The 20,763-nt window shown below is 37.6% G+C and overlaps 2 protein-coding genes across 3 annotated transcripts; one reads left to right on the top strand and one right to left on the bottom strand.

Annotated features, from left to right (window-relative positions):
• Positions 1 to 202: 202 nt before the first annotated feature.
• On the bottom strand, positions 203 to 1,018 carry LOC143541368 (uncharacterized). Its single transcript, XM_077034208.1, has one exon. The coding sequence runs from the start codon at positions 1,016 to 1,018 to the stop codon at positions 203 to 205; it is 816 nt and encodes a 271-aa protein (XP_076890323.1).
• Positions 1,019 to 10,785: 9,767 nt separating this feature from the next.
• Positions 10,786 to 18,172, top strand: LOC143541389 (uncharacterized). 2 transcript variants are annotated; one of them, XM_077034228.1, is made up of 7 exons: positions 10,802 to 10,921; positions 11,047 to 11,264; positions 16,174 to 16,264; positions 16,471 to 16,628; positions 17,580 to 17,607; positions 17,684 to 17,792; positions 17,897 to 18,170. In XM_077034228.1, exons 2-7 carry the CDS (start codon positions 11,058 to 11,060, stop codon positions 17,976 to 17,978), a joined length of 675 nt encoding a protein of 224 aa, XP_076890343.1. In that variant the 5' UTR covers positions 10,802 to 10,921; positions 11,047 to 11,057; the 3' UTR covers positions 17,979 to 18,170. The 2 variants fall into 2 exon arrangements, with proteins under 2 accessions (XP_076890344.1, XP_076890343.1); XM_077034229.1 differs by having other exon boundaries at positions 10,786 to 11,264; positions 16,474 to 16,628; positions 17,897 to 18,172.
• The last annotated feature ends 2,591 nt before the right edge of the window (positions 18,173 to 20,763 follow it).

Genomic DNA, 20,763 nt, shown 5'->3' with positions numbered 1-20,763 from the left:
GATTGCTAGCACCATTATCGAGGTACCAAATCCCTTCTTTCGGTCCTTCGGATTGGTACCGACATGGTAAAACTTTCTCCTCGTATACGTAGACCGACTCATCTACTTGTTGTAACATCATAAGGGTCTCATTGACCTCGGTTAGATTTGATTCCTTTCTTCGTTCAGGACAAGAGGAAGCGAAATGACCCATCTGGTCACATCAGAAACATTGTACATTTGACCGATCTTTACCCTTATGTTTTTCATCGGTTTGTTGTTCGGAGTTGTCTCGGGTTCCCCAATTTTGGCCATTATCTCGACCTCGACCTTGACCCCTACTCTGATTTCCACCGGTTCCTCGTCCCCTTCCTTTACTTGATTCACAATTCCGGTCATCAGAATAATGAAACAACAGATTACATTGATCTACGGATTGTGGTTCTTCGTCGTTGGTTCGTTCTTCATAAGCCTTAAGCCGACCCACTACGTCTTCAGACCCAACCGTCTTTAGATCTAGGATTTGTTCAAATGAAGCAACAATATGAATAAATCGACGAGGTAAGCTTGTGAGAAATTTCTTGACAATTTTCTGTTGCTCAAAAGTCTCTCCGAGCGTGGCAGAATTTGAAGAGCTCTCTAATATTCTGTTTGCGTAATCATCGATCTTTTCTGAATCTTTCATCTCCAAAGCATCAAACTCAGCGATCAATGTTTGGAGCCTTGCTTCTCTTACCCTTTCGGGTCCTAGATGTCGGGTTCGGATTGCTTCCCACGTCTCTTTTGCTGGGTTCAGACCGCCGACTTGCAAAATCTGTTGTTTGGGTATGGATTGGAAAAGTAGGGCGGTCGCCACGTTATTTGTCTTTGCATCAGTCGTACAAGGATCTATCGCATCCCATACGCTATGCACATTAAAAATAACCTTCATGCAGAGTGCCCATACTGTGTATTTTGTTGTGGTTAACATCGTCCATTGAAACGAGCCCGTGCTACTGCCTTGCTTGGCTAGCGGCGGTGTTGTAGTTGAGTCACCCATGACTGATCAAACCCAACTTGTTTGAACAATCTTTGATTAAACCTAGCTCGTTCAACCAAAGTATCAACACCTCGGTTTCTCTCCTTGGCAGCAATAAACGCTTATCGATTGGTCCTTGAACGGCTCTGATACCAATTCAAGTCCCAAGCCAATCGAATAAACGAACAAAGAAATATACCGAACTTCACTTATTATTATATCAAGAAAACTAGCTCAAAACCTTAATATAATAAACTTTGAAAGATGATAGTGGTGGGTGATATCTAACTCAAACTTGTTAGATCTATTTATACTAGTTTATCCAATTTGCCAACTACTTGCATTTACGTCCAACTACTTGACATAAATGTCCAACCACCAAACTTATGACCAACTACATTATTTATGGCCAACCACATAAGTTAATGCCAACTACATTAGTTAATGTTAACTACCATATAGCCTGTTAATCTCATACACCATAATGAGATACTTAGGCCCGGACTCGACATGTCCGACTCGGTTAATTACCAACAGGGATAAACGAAAGAAGATTGGCGAGAAATAAAAAAGTCGATGAGTTAATCCCCAATATGTATGAGCTCATTCTTTATAATTATATATATATATATATATATATATATGTTGCTTTGGTCCATAGTCCTAGCTCTAGTCTTCAAGAAAGAGAAAACGATCCATTAAGCCTAGATAAGGGTGCGCATAAACAATTGAAACTCATCGACACATCCAAACGAAATCAAGTCAGTCTCATTATCTTGTTTGACTAGTTTGATATATATCCGGTTTGATCCACAATATGCTTTTGATGGTTTGGCATTTCATGATTTGGAATTTGGAATCGGTTGTGTAAATTGAACCAACTATTTGACATTTTAATTATATTTTTTCACTTTATGAATATGTATTATAGTTGTGATTCGCTTTTATCATTAAATGTAAAGTTAAGTCTTTTGGAAAAAAAAATTCAAAATCGTTATAACCAAACTGAACCGTCAAACCGTAAAAAATGGCCAGTCTAGCTGACTCAAGCAAACCTGTCAATTCGTTTTATTCACTTTAATTTATTTTGAAAGTGCGTCTGCCAACGCTTTAGATAAATTTTTATAAAATAATTTTTCTTAATCAGCCATAATTAACTTTTTTTTTATCATAAAATGTTTTTTCGGTGTTTCCTCTAAAAACTATTGTTAGATAAATGTACCCGGAAAATAACAACAATTTAAGGACTGTTATAAATTACCGACAATATTATTTGGATGACACCAATTATTTGACCTCACCGACAAATTTTTATATGCACCAATTATATGGTTTTTGTCCCCCCCTAGATAGTGTATCCAAGTAATGTCTTGACACTATAAATATGATGCATGTGTAACGAGTAAAGATATTTCAGTAAGATTAATAATTCTTACATTTCTTATTCCCTTGTCTCTTGTTAACTTCAAAGTTCATATATTATTCTAATAAGCTTGTTATAGTTAGAGTTAATATTATAACACGTTATCAGCACGAGCCGCTTATATCATAATCAAGAAATGTAATAGACACAAAGGTATCCACATAAGCATCATAAACACTTCTTTAATTATGTACATTGGAAATATATACATATATAAGTAATAGCAATAATGTGTATAAACATTGTTATTAAAATTTGATAACTATTCTAACTTTTATATATATATGCACACTAATATTTCATTTAGAAGTTAGATTTTTTACACTAACAAATTTTATTCTTATTATTATTCATACTAGTTATATTTTTTTATAAAAATAAACTTTATTTATTATCTTACTTTAAAATAATTAATATTATATATACACACACACACATACAAACGGTAATGTTACCGTTATAAAACGGTAATATAACCGTTGTAAAACGGTTATAAATTTTAACTGTAAATAACCAATTATCAACCCCATTTCATTTACAACAAACATTCTTCTTATAAAATTTATCCAAGATAAAGCTTTCAAAATGATTCACCCGGTTTTGCTGTTGGTCACTATAATGCTTATACTACTTCTCATTCTAATTTTTAATCTCCCATTTGAAGATTTCGGCATTTTCTTTTTCTTTTATATGTTTATAGCTCTACCAATGTATTGTATCTCATTGTTGATTGATATATATGGATTCTAATATTTATCTTATTACTTGCTCTATTATGTTTAGCAACAAAATGTCAAATATCTCAAAACTCGAATTCCCTGCACTCAACATTTCTGGAGTAAACTATATGTCTTGGACAGCAAATGTCAAAAGACATTTGAAATCAATGGATGTGTTAGTACAATCCAAGAAGACAATGATTGCTCTGACCAGGATAAAGCAAGAGCTAATGTTTTCATCCATAAACATATTGATGAATTACTACAGCATGAGTATTTTAATTGTGATAACCCATATATGATATGGGAAGATTTGAAAAGCAGATTTGGTCATCTAAGGGAAGTTTTACTTCCTACTTCTAGAGATGAATGGAATAGTCTTAGGTTCCAAGATTTTAAGAGGGTAAATGATTACACCTCTGCTTTATACCGAATTTGCTCAAAGCTAGAATTTTGTGGGTATCCCATAACAGAGGAAGAAAAGTTAGAGAAAACTTTCTACACGTTTCATGCATCAAATATAAACTTGGAAACACATTATCGTTTGCAGAATTTTAGGAGATACTCTGATCTAAATGCATTACTCCTTGTAGCAGAGAAAAATAATGAATTATTGATGAAAAATCATCAATCTCGCCCCACGGGTTCATTAGCAATACCAGAAGCACATGTTGCTCACAAAAATTCTCATAAAATTTCTGGTCATAAATGGGAACAAAGTCGTGGACGAGGCCGTGGACGTGGTCATTTTGACAGAAGACATTTTAATGATCGTAACCATTCATTTAAATGGAACACTAATTCTTACGGACGTGGTCGTGGCCGTGGCCGTGGTCATAGCCAGAGAAACAACAATTACCATGTTCCACAAAATAACAATTCCAACCAACACAATAAATGGAATGAAGCTGGTAGGTCCGAAAACAATGACACTTCTTGTTTTAGATGTGGAAGTACAAACCACTGGGCAAAGGCTTGTCGCACAGTTTCACATCTGTGTGAACTGTACCAAGCCTCCCTCAAAGGAAAAGAGAAAGAAGTGAACCATGTTGATAACTTTAATAATATCAATGTTGAGCTGAGCGTTGAAGACTTTGAGGTGGAACTCTGAAAAAAGTTGATTGACGACTATAATTAGATGCAATAATTAAGTGTGTTTCTCATTATCTTTAATTATGTAGTTCCTCTTTCATGTACTGCTTGTGTTTCAATTAAATAAAGTTCTTATTAAAATATCATATGTCTTCGTTATACACTTATTACTTTTCTTAATATTTTTCAAGATTTAAAATGAAAAACACTGGAGCACAAGATCAAACAAATGAAGAAGATATATGTATAGCGGATAGTGGAGCCACGCATACTATACTTAGATCTAAAAAATATTTTTATAAACTGAAACCAACAAAAGGGATCATCAATACAATATCAGGTCCTACAAACTTGATAGAAGGAGTGGGAAAAGCTAATTTAGCATTACCAAATGGTACAAATCTCAAAATAGAAAATGCTTATTTTCCCCAAAATCAACAAGAAATTTGTTGAATTTCAAATACATATATCATAATGGATATGATACTCAGTCAAGGACTGTTAGTAATGAAAAATATTTGCATATCACAAGCAAAGATCAAATATTGGAAAAATTGCCAATGCTCCATTCTGGTTTGCATTATACATATATAAATGTGCCTCAAGCACATATGGCAGTCAAATAAAATTGTTGCGATTCTGGTATCATAAACTTATGGCATGACAGATTAGGCCATCCAGGATCCACAATGATGAAAAGGGTCATTGAAAATACACATGGGCATCCACTGAAAGGTCAAAAGATCCACAAAATAGATAAAATGTCTCAATGTACATCTTGTTCTCTTGGCAAATTAATTACAAGGCCTTCGCCATTAAAGGTCGATAAAGAAACACCAATGTTTCTTGAAAGAATTCAAGGTGACATATGTGGACCAATTCATCCACCATGTGGACCATTTAGATACTTCATGGTCTTAATAGACGCATCCAGCAGATGGTCTAATATCTCTTTATTATCGACTCGTAATGTTGCTTTTGCAAAATTTCTTGCTCAAATTATCAAATTACGTGCACATTTTCCGGATTATATCATTAAAAGAGTAAGGCTTAATAATGCGGGAGAATTTACATCACATGCTTTTGATGATTATTGCATGTCTGTGGGGATTGTTGTAGAACACCATGTTGCTCATGTACACACACAAAATGGCTTAGCCGAGTCGTTGATCAAACGCCTACAGCTAATAGCTAGACATTAATAATGAGGACAAAACTCCCTGTTTCTATTTGGGGTCATGCAATTATGCATGCTGGATCATTAATCCGTGTGAGACCAAGTGCAAATCATAAATACTCTCCCACACAACTTATTTATGGAAATGAGCCAAATATCTCTCACCTTAGGATTTTTGGGTGTGCTGTGTATGTTCCTATCGCACCACCACAATGCACAAAAATGGGTCCCCAAAGAAGGTTGGGAATATATGTTGGATATGAAACATCTTCCATTATAAGATACCTTGAACCTTTAACAGGTGATGTATTTACAGCACGTTTTGCTGATTGCCATTTTAACGAGACAATGTTCCCGGCATTAGGGGGAGAAATGAAAAAACAAGAAAGAGATATATCATGGTGTGTGCCATCATTGTTACACCTAGACCCAAGATCAAAACAAAGTGAGACAGAGGTTTAAAAAATAATACATCTACAAGAAATTGGAAATCAGTTACCTGATGCATTTACTGATATAAACAGGGTCACTAAATCTCATATACCAGCTGCTAATGCTCCAGCTCGAGTTGAGATTCCAAGCAAGCAAAATAATAATAATGCATCTCATGAATCCCAAAAACGTTTAAAACGCGGAAGGCCAATCGGTTCAAAGGATAAAAATCCTCGAAAAAAAAAGGGCTCTGAAAAGGATACTGACCCTAAGGAAGGAATGATTGACAAAACCTTCCCTCAGGAAAGAATAAATGATGTAACATTTCCTCAGGAAGGAATAAATGATTCCAATAAAGAATTGTCAATCAACTATGGTCAATCACATATAATGTGGGATCGAGATGAAAGGGAAAATATTGATGATATATTTTCTTATTCTGTGGCAAGTGATATCATGGAAGAAAATGATGACCCTAAACCAAAATCTGTAGATGATTGTAAAAATCGACAAGATTGGAACAAATGGAAAGATGCCATGCAATCTGAATTAAACTCACTAAACAGTCGAAAGGTTTTTGGACATATTGTCATTACACCAAATTCAATGAAACCTGTAGGATATAAATGGGTTTTTGTGAGAAAACGAAATGAGAAAAATGAAGTTACAAGATATAAAGCAAGACTTGTAGCTCAAGGTTTTTCTCAGAGACCAGGAATTGACTATGAAGAAACGTATTCTCCTGTTATGGATGCTATTATGTTTAGATATTTAATCAGCTTAGCAGTCTCTAAAAATTTAGAGATGCATCTTATGGATGTTGTCACAGCTTACTTGTATGGATCACTAGACAGTGATATCTATATGAAAATTCTCGAAGGATTTAAACTTCCTGAAGCATTAAGCTCAAAGCCTAAGGAAATGTTTTCCATCAAGTTACAAAGATCCTTGTATGGACTAAAACAATCTGAAAGGATGTGGTACAATCGTCTGAGTGATTATTTGATAAGCAAAGGATATACAAATAATCTTATTTGTCCATGCGTCTTCATCAAGAAGACAACATCGGGATATGTGATCATAGTTGTGTATGTTGATGATCTCAGTTTAATTTGGACACAAAAAGAAATTAATGAAGCAATTGCTCTTTTAAAGAAAGAATTTGAAATGAAAGACCTTGGAAAAACCAAATATTGTCTTGGTTTACAAACTGAGCATATGCATAATGGGATACTTGTGCATCAGTCAACTTATACTGAGAAACTCTTAAAATGTTTCAATATGGACAAAGCAAACCCTTTAAGCACACCGATGGTTGTTAGATCACTCAATGTTGACAATGATCCATTTCGTCCTTACGAAGATAATGAAGAGATTCTTGGTCCCGAAGTACCATACCTCAGTGCAATTGGAGCACTTATGTATCTTACTAACTGTACAAGAGCTGACATTTCTTTTGCAGTTAATTTATTGGCAAGATTCAGTTCACCTCATACTAAAAGACATTGGAATGACATTAAACATATTTTTCAGTATTTAAAAGGAACTGCTGAAAATGGTTTATTTTATGCTAACGATTCAAAAGAAGGGTTAGTTGGTTATGCAGATGCAGGTTATTTATCTGATCCCCATAAAGCAAAATCTCAAACTGGATACGTATTTAAGAATGGAGGAACTGCGATTTCATGGCGTTCTCAGAAACAAACACTCATTGCAACATCTTCAAATCATGCTGAAGTCATTGCATTGCATGAAGCTTCAAGAGAATGTGTATGGTTAAGATCTATGTCACGACACATATTCATTTCTTGTGGACTAGAGAAAGATCGAATCCCAACTCCTATCTATGAAGATAATGCAGCTTGTGTCTCGCAAATGAAGGAAGGGTATATCAAAAGTGACAGAAGAAAGCATATACCTCCAAGATACTTTGAGTATACTCGGGACCTTATTAAAGACAATCAGGTTGAGATGAGATATGCCCAATCCAGCAACAACTCAGCTGATCTTTTCACAAAAGCACTTTAGAAGAAATGGCACCAATCGATTCAATAGAAGGCATTAAGCAGACAGAGCGAGAAGAGAGGATATCCTTTATCCTGTTGCAGCTTTCATGAAGGCTTTCATTGAAGAATCGAAAGAATCTACCCAGTCTAGGGCTGAAAAGGGGGGGCTAAATGCAGAGACAAGGCAACTGAGGATAGTGACTTTCTCCTGTAATGAATAGAATAGGCCCGAGAGCTATGAAAGGAGAGAGTTTCCTATTCCATATTCCGGTTGACCAATTCGCGCAGTATCCAATCCAGAATATAGGCTTGCTTTTGCCCTCTCCCGATAGTACATTTATGCTCCTAAATCACTGAATTCAAACTCTCTATCGGATGAAAGGGAGCGAGCGAGTGTAGGTTACTCCTAGAATGTTGGGTCTTAGAGCCAGTAGAGCGCAGTACAAGCGAATGGAGTGGAATCTACCATTGAAGAAATCTATTTGCTTAACCCAGGCCTTCAGATCGCACTTCCTGCTTAAAGAGGATCGGAAGAAGTTGAAGGTTGAGAAAGAAGGATCAGATGTGTACGAACAGAATGAACCCCAGATAGAGAAAGCGGACCAAGGGGAGATTCCCCTTTCGATTGGAGTTCTACGGTGAGAAAGAAAGTAAGGAGTTAGAGCTCGGAAGTGAGAACTAGCTTATAGGAGCGAAGCCACTCGACCAGAGGGAGAGGAATGAGTACTCTCTCTCCTCATTCAAAGAAGATAGAGAAATTCCCCAGTACTGCTATAACTATAGGGGGAGAAGTTCTGAATAGTGAGAAAGACTTTTTCAAATTTGATCAAATTGATCGATCATTTTTGAATATCTTAGGTGGGCCAACCGACCGACCGAGTTGGGCTGGACGTCCATGTCACAGAACCTTTCTCTAGCCAAGAATCCCAGTAGAATCCTGAGAATGCTGAAATATCAGATTCCGCATCAGCCAACTCAGAATCGAATTCTTTTGTGAGTAAATCTGAAATATGAAAATTGAAAACATACTTACCACAATCAATTTGATCTTTGATTTTATGATATTCTTCCTCAATGATTAAGATTCCTGTGTTATTACAGTCCTTATATGCAAAATAAAGAAAATCTGATACCTCTAACCTTTTCACAAGACTCATATCACCTCGTGCCTTAACTAAATCATAAACAACATCTTTCCAATAATCCATTTTCTATTTTCCTTTTACGATATAAACTAAGGATTTACCCAGTTTCTGTTTCTCTGGTGTCTTTACCTATGGAATACTGATATACGATTAGATGACAAGCATGGATACAAACAATGGCATTTCCCAGTTCAATACCGGGTGTCTTAGCCTGGAATGAAAACATAGTTAGACAACCTCAGCTATGATAGGTTTCTCTCGCTGGGAGTAGAAACATCAGCTGGGGACAGGCATAGAATCATGAAACAATCTAATCTTACCCATAATGCATTCAAAAAACATGTCCATGATATTGGCATGAGCCATGTACAGACAATGTAACGACCTGCAACTTGAGGGAGAGCTATCTACTGCACTCTTTTTTCCTTAGCTAAAGCTTTTTCCCATTGGGTTTTTCTTTAGCAATGTTTTTAATGAGGCAGTACTTCAAGACCCCGAAGTTTTGAAAAGGTGTCATCCAAGGGGGAGTGTTATGAATTACCGACAATATTATTTGGATGACACCAATTATTTGACCTCACTGACAAACTTTTTATATGCACCAATTATATGGTTTTTGTCCCCCCTAGATAGTGTATTCAAGTAATGTCTTGACACTATAAATATGATGTATGTGCAACGAGTAAAGATATCCCAGTAAGATTAATAAGTCTTATATTTTTTATTCCCTTGTCTCTTGTTAACTTCAAAGTTCATATATTATTCTAATAAGCTTATGAATTTGTGGCTATAGCTTGTCGATTCCAAAAAAAAATTAGGCACGTGAAATTTTGTAATATAATAATCTGAGATATATATACACGTGACAGTTATATTCGTTGGCCTTTTCCATAATGTACAAAAGCTATCATTAAATTATTTAATTACTTATATAAAAGTTACTCAAGTACTAAAACTATTCTATAACATATCTAAATAAGTTTATTTATTTATTTACATAAATTTTATTTTGATTTTATTAATAAAAACGTTAATTAACCAATATAAACCTCAAATTATATAAAAAAAATACATATGTTATATGTTATCATCAAGTAACAAGTTTTTAGTTGGGATTTGTATCATTGAAAACAAATATTTATTTAAGTGGTATGCAAAATAATTTAATATCTAGTAAAAAAATATATATATTAAATCATAGTTTGAATTATGTATATATTATTTATAAGTTAGACAAATAAATTTTCGATTAACATACTCATTATGTAAAAAGTTTACACAAATCGAATCAAATAATCATAACTCTCACTTATGTTAAAAATCTTAAAATAGTTACGCTCTTCATAATTAATTGATCAACTTTATCAAACAATGAAAACCTTTTTTTTACTAATTTGAATTTTAAAACATTATAAATAAAAGTTGTTTACCAACTCAACTAGGATGATTTTTTTTGATATTTATCCTTTTTTCCTTGATAGACATAGATTCAGAACCTTCTATTTTTGATTTTTTTAAAAATATAAATACAAATTATTCTTATTAATCTATATATATTTTTTAAGAAATATATAATTGCCGATTCATTAATATTTATTATGCAATACATTGTAACTTGTGTGTTACATGAGATAATAACCTAGATGCAAAGTATAAAATGTTATGTTTAGTATTACGATTCATACTATTCTTAGAATTTGAGTCATTATCGAATTGGATTAGTATATTATTATTAAACCCAAATCCAAAGTTCAGATTAACTTTCTACGAAAAAACCGAATTTGTCTTTGTAGATTGCCTGCCTATACAAACCAATTATATATATAATAATAAGCATCAATAATGGAGAAACGGTACGTAGGCGGCTCACGCCAGCACCCAAACCCCAAATTCATCAAGATTCACACGTAATCCATCCAATTCCACTACGGTAACTCCAATTCCAACCCTTTAGTTTAACCCACCCAAATCATTAACAAATCCAATCAAATTCATACCCAGTTCATCAATTTCACAACTTCAGATGTGTAATAATAATAATAATTATTAATTTAGGGCTTCTGTTCATGGAGGCGAAAACCATCATCGGCAATTCGGAAAGAGATGAGATGCGTGTGAAGAGGAAAACCCTTGAAGCAGTTCTTGATCAGTGCCAAAGAGCTCTTGAATTGTTAAGTAATGCTGGGTGTATTGAAGATGATGATGAAAGCTGTGATGACGGTGATTCCGCCGGCCGCCGTGACTCACAGTCGCAGGACGGCGAGGCTGATTTGGTAAATTCAGTGTTTTTGTTTCTTAAATTGTTGGTTTTTATTAATTTGATTATTATTGTTGAATCGATTACACGATTTGGGGATAAAAATAATTGGGAAAAATTGGTTTTGGGTCTTTCATTATATAGAAACATAGATATTACATCAACATAGCAGGTAGGCGGGCAACAAGCTGCGCCGCCACCCCTTTCTGAATTGCAAACCCTAACCTGCTAAAGATATACTCCTGCCCCTTTGGAGTCGACACATTGCTATGCACAACCCGTTGGACCCTGGTTAGGAAACGGATGGCTTCCGATGCCAAGGAGTCAAAGGTATCAAAAGCCAGAGGGACAAAAACATGTTGGTTCTCTTCGCAGGCTTTAACATGTTTCTCCACCTTCTTCGTTTCAGCCCTTTTCATTGTTTGCCCAGCTACAAACCCATTATCCCTCAAACCAGCTAAGGGAGATACCCCCTGTGAGGTCAACACAAACGTGTTTTCCCCCGGCCCAACCAAAGACGAGCAAATCTGCCGGTCGTAGAGTGGATCTCCCTTCCGTGGGGTCTGTAAGGAAGTTTACGGGGGCTTCCTTTTTAGCTGATATCCCAGCTCGCCTTAAGATGTCCCAAAGAACGTCCTGCACCCAATCATGTCGGTATTTGAACCTAGGCATCTCCTTCCAATGAACCGCATGCTCTCCGAATTTATCCAGGCAAGCCTTACGGCAGATCGGACATGTTTCGTCTTCTGGGTACATTGGGACCATCAAACGGTACTTAAGAATGGCCCTATACTCGACTGCGGACATGCTTTGGCCCAAGCCATCAATCGGGATAACGGTCAGAAAATCTTGGGCATGAGGACCTTGTAAGCATTCAATAACCGCCTTCTGTCGGGGGGACAATCCAAAAACTTCTCCCAGGCTCTGAGCGATTTTGCCAAAAAGGGCATTCGCCAAAGTTTTTTGAGGCTTTGGTGGGGCTGTTTCCTTATTAGAGAAACCGCCAATGTCAAAGTCTGGGAGAGCGCCATTTAGGCGTTCCAGGGCCTGCACGTAGTCTGAGTCCAGGTCGACAACTCCGCTATTCCTTAAGATGTGATTCTGTAGCTTCCAAGACTGAGCCCTCGACGCTACAAAAGCGTAAACCCCAACATCATGAGCCGAAAGAAGGCCTAAACCCCCTAAGCGCATCGGTAAAGATGCAAGTCGCCACTGAAGATCACCAAAGAACGGGCCTCCACATACAACTATGTCTTCGATGGCTTCTCGAAGCCCCTTATCAAAACAGGATACCGCATCATCCATCATATGGGGGTGGCATGTTCGAAACCCAAAAAGCAACTTAGCAACCCCCATGCAAGACCTAAGCAGGAGGAGTTCGCTATGGGGATCCCTATGGCAAGGTAAGAGTTTCATAAGATCTACCGCACGAGATGCTCTCCGCCTCGCCAACTCCTTAATAAAGTAGGGATCTCGACTAACAGCCCCTCCAAGGAGCTTTACCCCTCTCTCTGGTCTACTAATCCCACTAGGTAAGAGCCCATCTTTGACTTTCACCCCATTACACGATGGCCAAAAAACCTCGGTTTTCTTAATATTAAGTTGCAGCCCCAATGATGGCCCTTTCGAGCTGATAATGTCTAGGGCTTTAGCGACTTCGTTGGCACCACCAATAATAGTCCCATCATCCAAGTACCAAGCATGAAATGGGAGGTTACAGTCATTTTGTACCCAGAGAACAAGAGGGTGTAATGCTAAGGCAAAGAGGAGGGGCCCAAGGGGGTCTCCCTGCTGAACCCCATCACCAACGTACAACCTAGCCGGCTGGGTATAAAGGAACTGGACCCATAGATAGATAGACGGGCAATGATGATGAACCTCCCGGAGAAGGGCTGTGCGGTCGACCATATTGAAGGCGTTGGAGAAGTCCACGGTAAGCATAGCTAAAGAACCGTCCGCGTGAAATGAGTTAAGAAACCGGTTCGCGCTGTGAAGCACCGCCTCTGCCCCATTAGGGGTCCCTACCCCAAACTGAAAGTCCCCTAAATACTGAGTCATTTCCTTCTCAACCATCTTCATAGCCACTTTAGAAACCAACCTACGCCAGATAGCCCCCACAGCAATGGGCCGAATTACATTATCCAGCTTTAATAAAGGGGTAGGGGGGGGGGGGGGGGCGAAGCAATAAACTCAGCGAGCACCTCGGGGCACAGACCCCCTAGCCATAAGTTGACGACTTCAGTGATGACTGAGAGCAGACCTTGGAAGTCACTGATCCCTCACCACTAAGAGCATCCAACAAGTGTTGCGCCCGCATCCCGTCTCTCCCGCATGAGGTCCCTTTAGGAAATGATCGGCAGGGCGACAGAGCTAGAAGGCAAGGACGGAGGTGGCACCACTGGGTGTTTATCAATGAGGGCTTTCATGGTTGAATCTCTGAGAGGGGCAACCCCACTTGAGCATAATACCTTGACTGCAGCTGTGAAATGACCATCCCTGACTTTCCTGAGACATTGTTTAATATTGTGGCTGTTTTCAGAACCCTCCTCCCCTCCCACCTCTCTTTTAGAAAAAGTGCTTCCCCCATGTTATTAAAGAGAGAAAGAACCAAGTCAGCAAAACTAGATCCATCTTTCTACACCGCAAGTGCTTGCTGAATGCTACTACATTGCAAAGACTTTCGATTCCCTGACCTGCGTTCCTGCCTAGTGGAAGGTTTCACCACCCTTAAAGTACAACGCGGCAACAATAGTAATTTGACCCAATTCTCAATCGAGCCTGGTGAATCCACTACCTTGCTTAAAGCACATGCCAAAGTCTGAGCAAACGCCAAACGACAACTTGGGGGGATGCTCTTAACCGTTTGAATGTGAAGGGAGAAAACCCGTTCCAAAAGGGATACATCCCCAACCACTCCTACAGATGGACCTGGTTCCCTATCCACAGACACACGATTAGGTTTCTGGATCTCAACGATGAATTCTCCAGCATCTCCAGAATCCACAGAAAAAGAATAGACACCATCAGCATGCTTGCAACCCCTGCTAAGGGCATGCAACGTCATGCACCTCCCACATAACCATTTATCCCCCGCCCGAAGGGCTTCCCCAACATCTATAAAAAGGTCCAAATCCTTGGAGATAACATCTTTTAAAAGGTTCTTCCGAGTATCCGTTTTGAAATGGGTACTTTGCATGTACTCAAGTAGGCGGAAAAACCCCGAGGACCCAGGTCTACCATCCTTTACACTCGTGGAAATGCTTAAAGGGGCATGGCCTTAAACCGTAAGTGGAGCTAGGACCAAGCCCTCCTATATTTACGTTTCGAATTCTTTTTATGGTAGCCATGTACACACGAGAACAGAAAACAAACAAATCACAAAAGACGCCGGACCCTAAAGATCCCGACTCGAGATGAGTTAGAGCAAGAATCAAAGACCAAACCCCTCACACTCGAAGGAGGGGAGCAACTACGGGTTGCTCACCCCCCATCTAGCACCCCACAACAACCGCTAAGGCATAAGAGGAGGAAGGTATAACTCCAAAATAAAGCAAAATGGGTAGAACTCCAACTCAAAATACCCCCTTAAGCACCCAAATGCAAGTAAACAACCTTTAACTTATCCGAACGTAAGTCGTAATTTCGTCGAACACCTGGCGTGCAACAAGTATTAACCACCAATTAATTGGAATAAAAAGGGATTTTTTTTGTGAAGTTTCACTGAGACATTTAGTCGAACAGTTGGTGGGTGTGATGAAAAAATCCAGATACAGAGTAATATGTATGAGGGTGTTAAATAGTTTGGTTTGGTTCACGAGAAACTTTATGGAAAGAAGCCACAGAGACGAGAGTACAAGTTAAAGTGTTTTGGGTTTGATTAAGAAGTCTGTTATTTAGGGGTGTCACTTTTATCTGTAACCCGAAACCCGAATTCACGCCACCCAAACCGAGAAACTGCTAACCCGAACCCAAATTCACGCTACCCGAACTGGAAAGTGGTCTTATCCTGAACCTGAACCCGAATTCATGCTACAGACCCGAGAAACTGCTAGCCCGAACTCATATTGACGCTTCCCGACCCGAGAAACTGCTAACCAAAACCACCAGAACCCGAACCAGATTCACGCTATTAGAACCCGAAAGTAGTCTTATCCATAGAACCCGAACCTGAATTGATATGACCCGACCCGAGAAACTGCTAACCCGAACCTAAATTCACGCTACCAGAACCCCCGAATTCATGCTACTCAAACCCATAAGTAGTCTTATCTATAGAACCCGAACCCGAATTCAGGCTACCAGAACCAACAAACTGCTAACCCGAACACAAATTTACGCTACTAGAACCCGGAAGTAGTCTTATCCATAGAACCCGAACCCGGATTTATGCTACCCGACCCAAAAAACTGCTAACGCGAACCCAAACCTGTATTCACGCTACTAGAACCCGAAAGTTGTCTTATTCATAGAACCCGAACCTGGATTCATATGACCAGACCTGAGAACCTGCTAAACCGAACCTGAAAGTAGTCATATCCATGGGTTTTGGTTCTAGATTTATAATTTCTCAAACCCGAGAAACCCAAAACTCGAAATCTCAACCCGAAGAACATAGTTGTCAGAACTTATTTAATCGGTTTTAAATCAGCCAAAGACCTGTGTTACTGTTCATGAAGTGTAGATAGTTAATAATATTTTCCTCATAGTTATTGTTTAATTAAAACACTTGTGATTAAAAAATTAATGGCAATTTATATTTGTTGAATTGTGATAATTGTTTCTTTTAGACTTTTAGCGAAGCTGTAGTTTGACTTCTGTTTGTATTGAATTTATTTAATACAATGTGAAATTATTAATACTTAAGTTGATTGATATCAAGGGCTAATTTATACTTTTTTTTTTAAATATCTTTTTTTGTTATGTAGCTATGCAGTCTACTAAAGTCAAGACTTGAATGCCCCGATTTTCTTGAAAAACTAGAGTGTGCACAAGTTTCAGTCCCGCAGAATTTAGCTGGTATGTATGGAAAACCTCTTCCAACTCGAAACTCCTATTTTATGAAAACTACATATTTGAATATTATCTTTGTAATTGGTTTTTATAATGAGAAAGGGAATCATCACCTAAAATCTTGTATAACATGTAATAGTAGTAAAAAAAATTATACGAACAGGAACGTAGTGTTAGTGGTGAATGCTAACAATTGTTTGAATTAATTTTAGAAGAAAATAGTTCGTGGGACATGGTTAGTGAACACGATCTATGGGAAAGTGGAAATAACGGGTCAGATGAAGATTATGTGTTGGTTAGACAAGATGACATCTTGGATGGAATCGCATGCTTCATGGCTGCATATCTTATTTCCCTCAAAGAGACCAAGGTATGCACATTTTCCCATTTTTTTAATAACGTTTGAAGTTGCATTTACGTATTTTAGTTTGTCGTTATAGAAGCCTTGAAGGGTATTCTAGGCATTTGAGATATAGTCGAAATAACTTAGATAAAACTGTGTTCTTGTCCAAATTTATGATTTGTGTTGCAATTTCCATGGGACAAATAGACGCGTGTTTCACATCTTTCACCGGGCCTAGCAAATGATAGGTGACAAACTGGGCGGGACTGGGTAATGGGTCAAAATAGGACATTGTCAAACTGATTATTTTCTTGGTGAAGGTCAATATGGATCTGATCAGGACGAATTGACTAGACAACCCTTTTCTATTCATTTTTCTTATGTTATTTAGTTAAATGTATTACTGTGATTGAAAATGTACATTGTTACGATTTTAAGAGATTAACATCATTAGGTTAGGGCTGTTCAAAAGTTTGTGGCTCGTTCGAAATTGGCTCGTTTGTAAATGAGCCAAGCCTGAGCCAAGGTAAGCTTGGCTTGTTGGCTCGCTCGTGAATTAAACTCAAATTTTGATATATAAGTATAACTCAAATGTTACCATATGTAAATTATTAATTTTGCATTATGCGCATTTTAAAAGTATTATTTTGTGTTAATATATATAAATATTGATGTAAAAATATAATAGTTAATTTTATCTGAACAAAAAAGAAAAGAACGGCTGGCTTGATGAGCCACGACCGGTTTGTTAAGATAAATGAGCCTAGCCCGAGCCCCACCTGGCTCAGCTCTGGCTCGATTACATCCCTAGTCCCAACCGGCCCCATTTAAAGTAAAATAAAGATGAGTCGTGACCTCGTGTTGATCTTTAGTGATGCAAGGTTCATTTACCGGTTGTTGATAATGCTTACCGATAGCCTATGATCTAAGAAAAAAAGGGATAGACTGTTTAATTAACAGTGTTTGTTTTTCTGACAGGATTTGAGTCCAAAACAACTCCAGGATGGTGAGTATATCCAAATTTAACTATAATAAGTTGTGAAATTGTACTTATCGTACTGACAATACGTCTTACATTGTAGCACTTAGCAAGACATTCTCCATGAAGAAACAAAAGGGTAAGCTTCGAAAGGCATGGGACGGAAGCAAAGTTATATATAATGTTGCTTCCTGGGGTGCAACCGCAATTGGGTAAATAAACATCTATTTTATCTTTTATAGTATAGCGTGGTATATTATCTTTTTTACATTGTCTCTTACGCGCTTGTCTAAATATATGCATTTGTTTTTCTTAGGATATATCAAAATCCGGCCATTCTGAGGGCTGCTTCAGCTGCATTCTGGACTTCATGCAACGTGATATCGAAGCTTTTCTAGAAAGAAAATAGCAGCAGCAAAGTGTGTTTGATGCTCTAACGTTGTTCGCAGTCTGTATGACTTTGGTTCCTAGGATTACCACACCGCCAATGTTGTATATATTTATTTAATTTGACTTAGTGTGATTGCTTTCTTCTTTCATCATCCAAAATCTTTCTTCATTTGTTCAAATTTGTGCCTTCAAAAGATGTGTACTTCGCGTTGTAGGGTAATAAGTTATCTATCCATCACAATCACATGGTCCATCACAATCACATTGTCGTATACATTTGCTTTGGTTTGTAAAAGGAAAACTTTTCCTTTTTAAAGGGTGTTCGGTTTGTAAATAGAAATCACTGTGTTTGCGTATACATTTGCTTTGTGTGGCCGTCATTACCGGTCAATAAATCAAGTTAAGTTCGGATCACATAATAAAATACAGTGTCACTAAGAGATACATGATAGAAATCACTGTGTTTGCGTATACATTTGCTTATATGGTTGTTGCTTTGATTCCCTTAAACATGTTTTATTTTACATAGAAGAAGAAAATATATATGGTTTTGGGAATCCGGGTTCAGAGGGAGCAGCTTTTCTATTTCACATGATAGATGAACGGTTTTCCTTCATCTCATCCTCCCCATACCCTATAAATAAATATGATATGAGTAAGATTTTATTGGATGGTAGTAGCACCGGTGAATAATGCAATTAGTTTAGTGCGAGGAGGCGGTCGTCGTTCAGGCAAGGCACCGATGGAAGCATACGTTAAGCGAATTCAGTCTAAGAGCTACCAATTTGGGTTTATAATTTGATTTAGTGTTTATTTTAATTTTAACAGCCATACCCATACGCACCATCATCGCATGCTACTTTTTATAATTCATAAATGTCATGTTTATTTAGCTTTATCACATATAAAATGGTTGCAACTTTCGACATTGCCGGTACAAACTTGCCGTTTAACCAACACCACATTAATAAGATGATACAAAAATATTTAGGTTTTGTGTTATCATACCTAACCTATTTAATATATGGAGTCGTATTCGAGTTGACATGTTTAATCCGTTTAATCAAACTTACGGACTCGCTAACATGTTTTGACCATTTTTATGATTCGCCTATTCGATTAACACGTTTATTACATCAATACCATCAGCCAGTCCTGCAAATCTTTTAAGTATGCGTAGGTTTGAACTTATATAACTAACACACATAAAAATATAGTTTGTGCCCAAATTAAATAACTTTGCATGCAAACCATCAACCTACACACCCCTAATTGCAGGCCCGTCCCCGAGAATAACAAACAAAATTTAGGCCTCGTGCGAGATAAGTTTTGGGCCTCCTCCTTAGGGTAATACCCGTCCCAATAGGGTATGGGGCGTTTGGGATTACCTTTGAAACTTTTCACGGGTTTGGGACGAGTATGCGATTTGCAATATACTCGAATACCCGACCAGATTATCCGATTACATAGCCCCATTTTCCGAATAATATACCTGATTGTAACCCGTCATAATATTTTTTTATAATATATTTTATATATGTTAATTTATAAAAGTCATAATAGTTAAGTGTCATTTTAGTACCTGTGGTTTGGCCAACTACGCAACTTTAGTACCTATTCTTTATTTTGTGCAAATGGCTACCTCAGTTTTAAAAAACTTGCATTTTTGGTACCTTTTTTAACCCCGTCAATTTTCATTCGTTAAGTCCAGGGTATTTACGTAATTTCATTATTATTTGTCTTTTTCTTTTATATTTTCTCTCCCCTTTTTATATTGAAAATGTTACGATAATAATAAAAATATTTATCATCATCCTCGTCCACTCATCCAGATTCATCCTCAATCTCTATATTCAAACACTTATCTCCATCTACAAATCTAAGTGTTCTAGAACCCTTTCCTTCGTCATCATCTTCATTCCTCAGTAATAAACAACACCCACTACAACCTCATCTCACCGGAGAGACAAATATCCCTAACCAAATTACCATTTCCCTCATCATCATCTTCAACAGCCCAGAAGCAATCAACCCCCACAACGTCCGATTGAACGGGATGTCGTGAGGATGGCTTGTAGGTATCCGGTGGCGGCCGAGATGGGTCTGCCGGAGAAAGAGGCGGAGATGGGTCTGCTGGAGAAAGTGACGCCGGGCCCGTTGGGGATTCCGACCACCACTGGTACAGTGGGATGCCGAGGCTGGGTGTGTCGGTGTCGTTGTTGGAGAGGCGGGATTATATGATGCTGAGGTTGGGTGTGTCGATGCCGACCACCATGGTGTTTTGTGACGAAGATGACGAAGGGATTATATGATGTCCAGGATATTCAGATGATGGTTGGCGAACCACAAGAGCACATAATTGTGATTGATTTTGTGGAATCAATGTTTGTTGGAATTTTGAGGAATTAGGGTTTATAAGTAGATGAATTGGGGAAAAGGGTATTAAATACGGGGAGAGAGAAAAGGAGAAAAATAAAGGAAAACAAAAATATAGTAGTGAAATTACCCAAATATCTCTCATTTAAATAATGAAATTACGTAAATACCCTGGACTTAACGGATGAAAATTGACGGGGTTAAAAATGATACTAAAAATACAAGTTTTTTGAAACCGAGGTAGTCATTTGTACAAAATAAAGAATATGTACTAAAGTGGCGTAGTTGACCAAACCACATGTACTAATATAACACTTAACTCAAGTTATAATATACAATTATTATATTCAGTATACCTTAAAACTAAAAATGTTAATATTCATTTAGTTATATCTTGATACACATTAAATGGTTACA

This window comes from Bidens hawaiensis, unplaced genomic scaffold (genome assembly GCF_021521415.1).
Source record: "Bidens hawaiensis isolate Kalapana, Puna unplaced genomic scaffold, B.hawaiensis_p1.1 tig00012557_1, whole genome shotgun sequence".
In the NCBI taxonomy this organism is placed as follows: domain Eukaryota; kingdom Viridiplantae; phylum Streptophyta; class Magnoliopsida; order Asterales; family Asteraceae; genus Bidens; species Bidens hawaiensis.
This window is presented reverse-complemented; position numbering and strand designations above follow the sequence as displayed.

What these genes read in the sequence shown, in the direction of transcription:
- LOC143541368 (XM_077034208.1), bottom strand. Translation starts at nt 1,018, where the DNA reads ATGGGTGACTCAACTACAACACCGCCGCTAGCCAAGCAAGGCAGTAGC.
- LOC143541389 (XM_077034228.1), top strand. Translation starts at nt 11,058, where the DNA reads ATGGAGGCGAAAACCATCATCGGCAATTCGGAAAGAGATGAGATGCGT. An exon ending in AGGACGGCGAGGCTGATTTG is followed by an intron (nt 11,265 to 16,173) that starts GTAAATTCAGTG and finishes TTTGTTATGTAG; the next exon opens with CTATGCAGTCTACTAAAGTC. An exon ending in TCCAAAACAACTCCAGGATG is followed by an intron (nt 17,608 to 17,683) that starts GTGAGTATATCC and finishes CTTACATTGTAG; the next exon opens with CACTTAGCAAGACATTCTCC.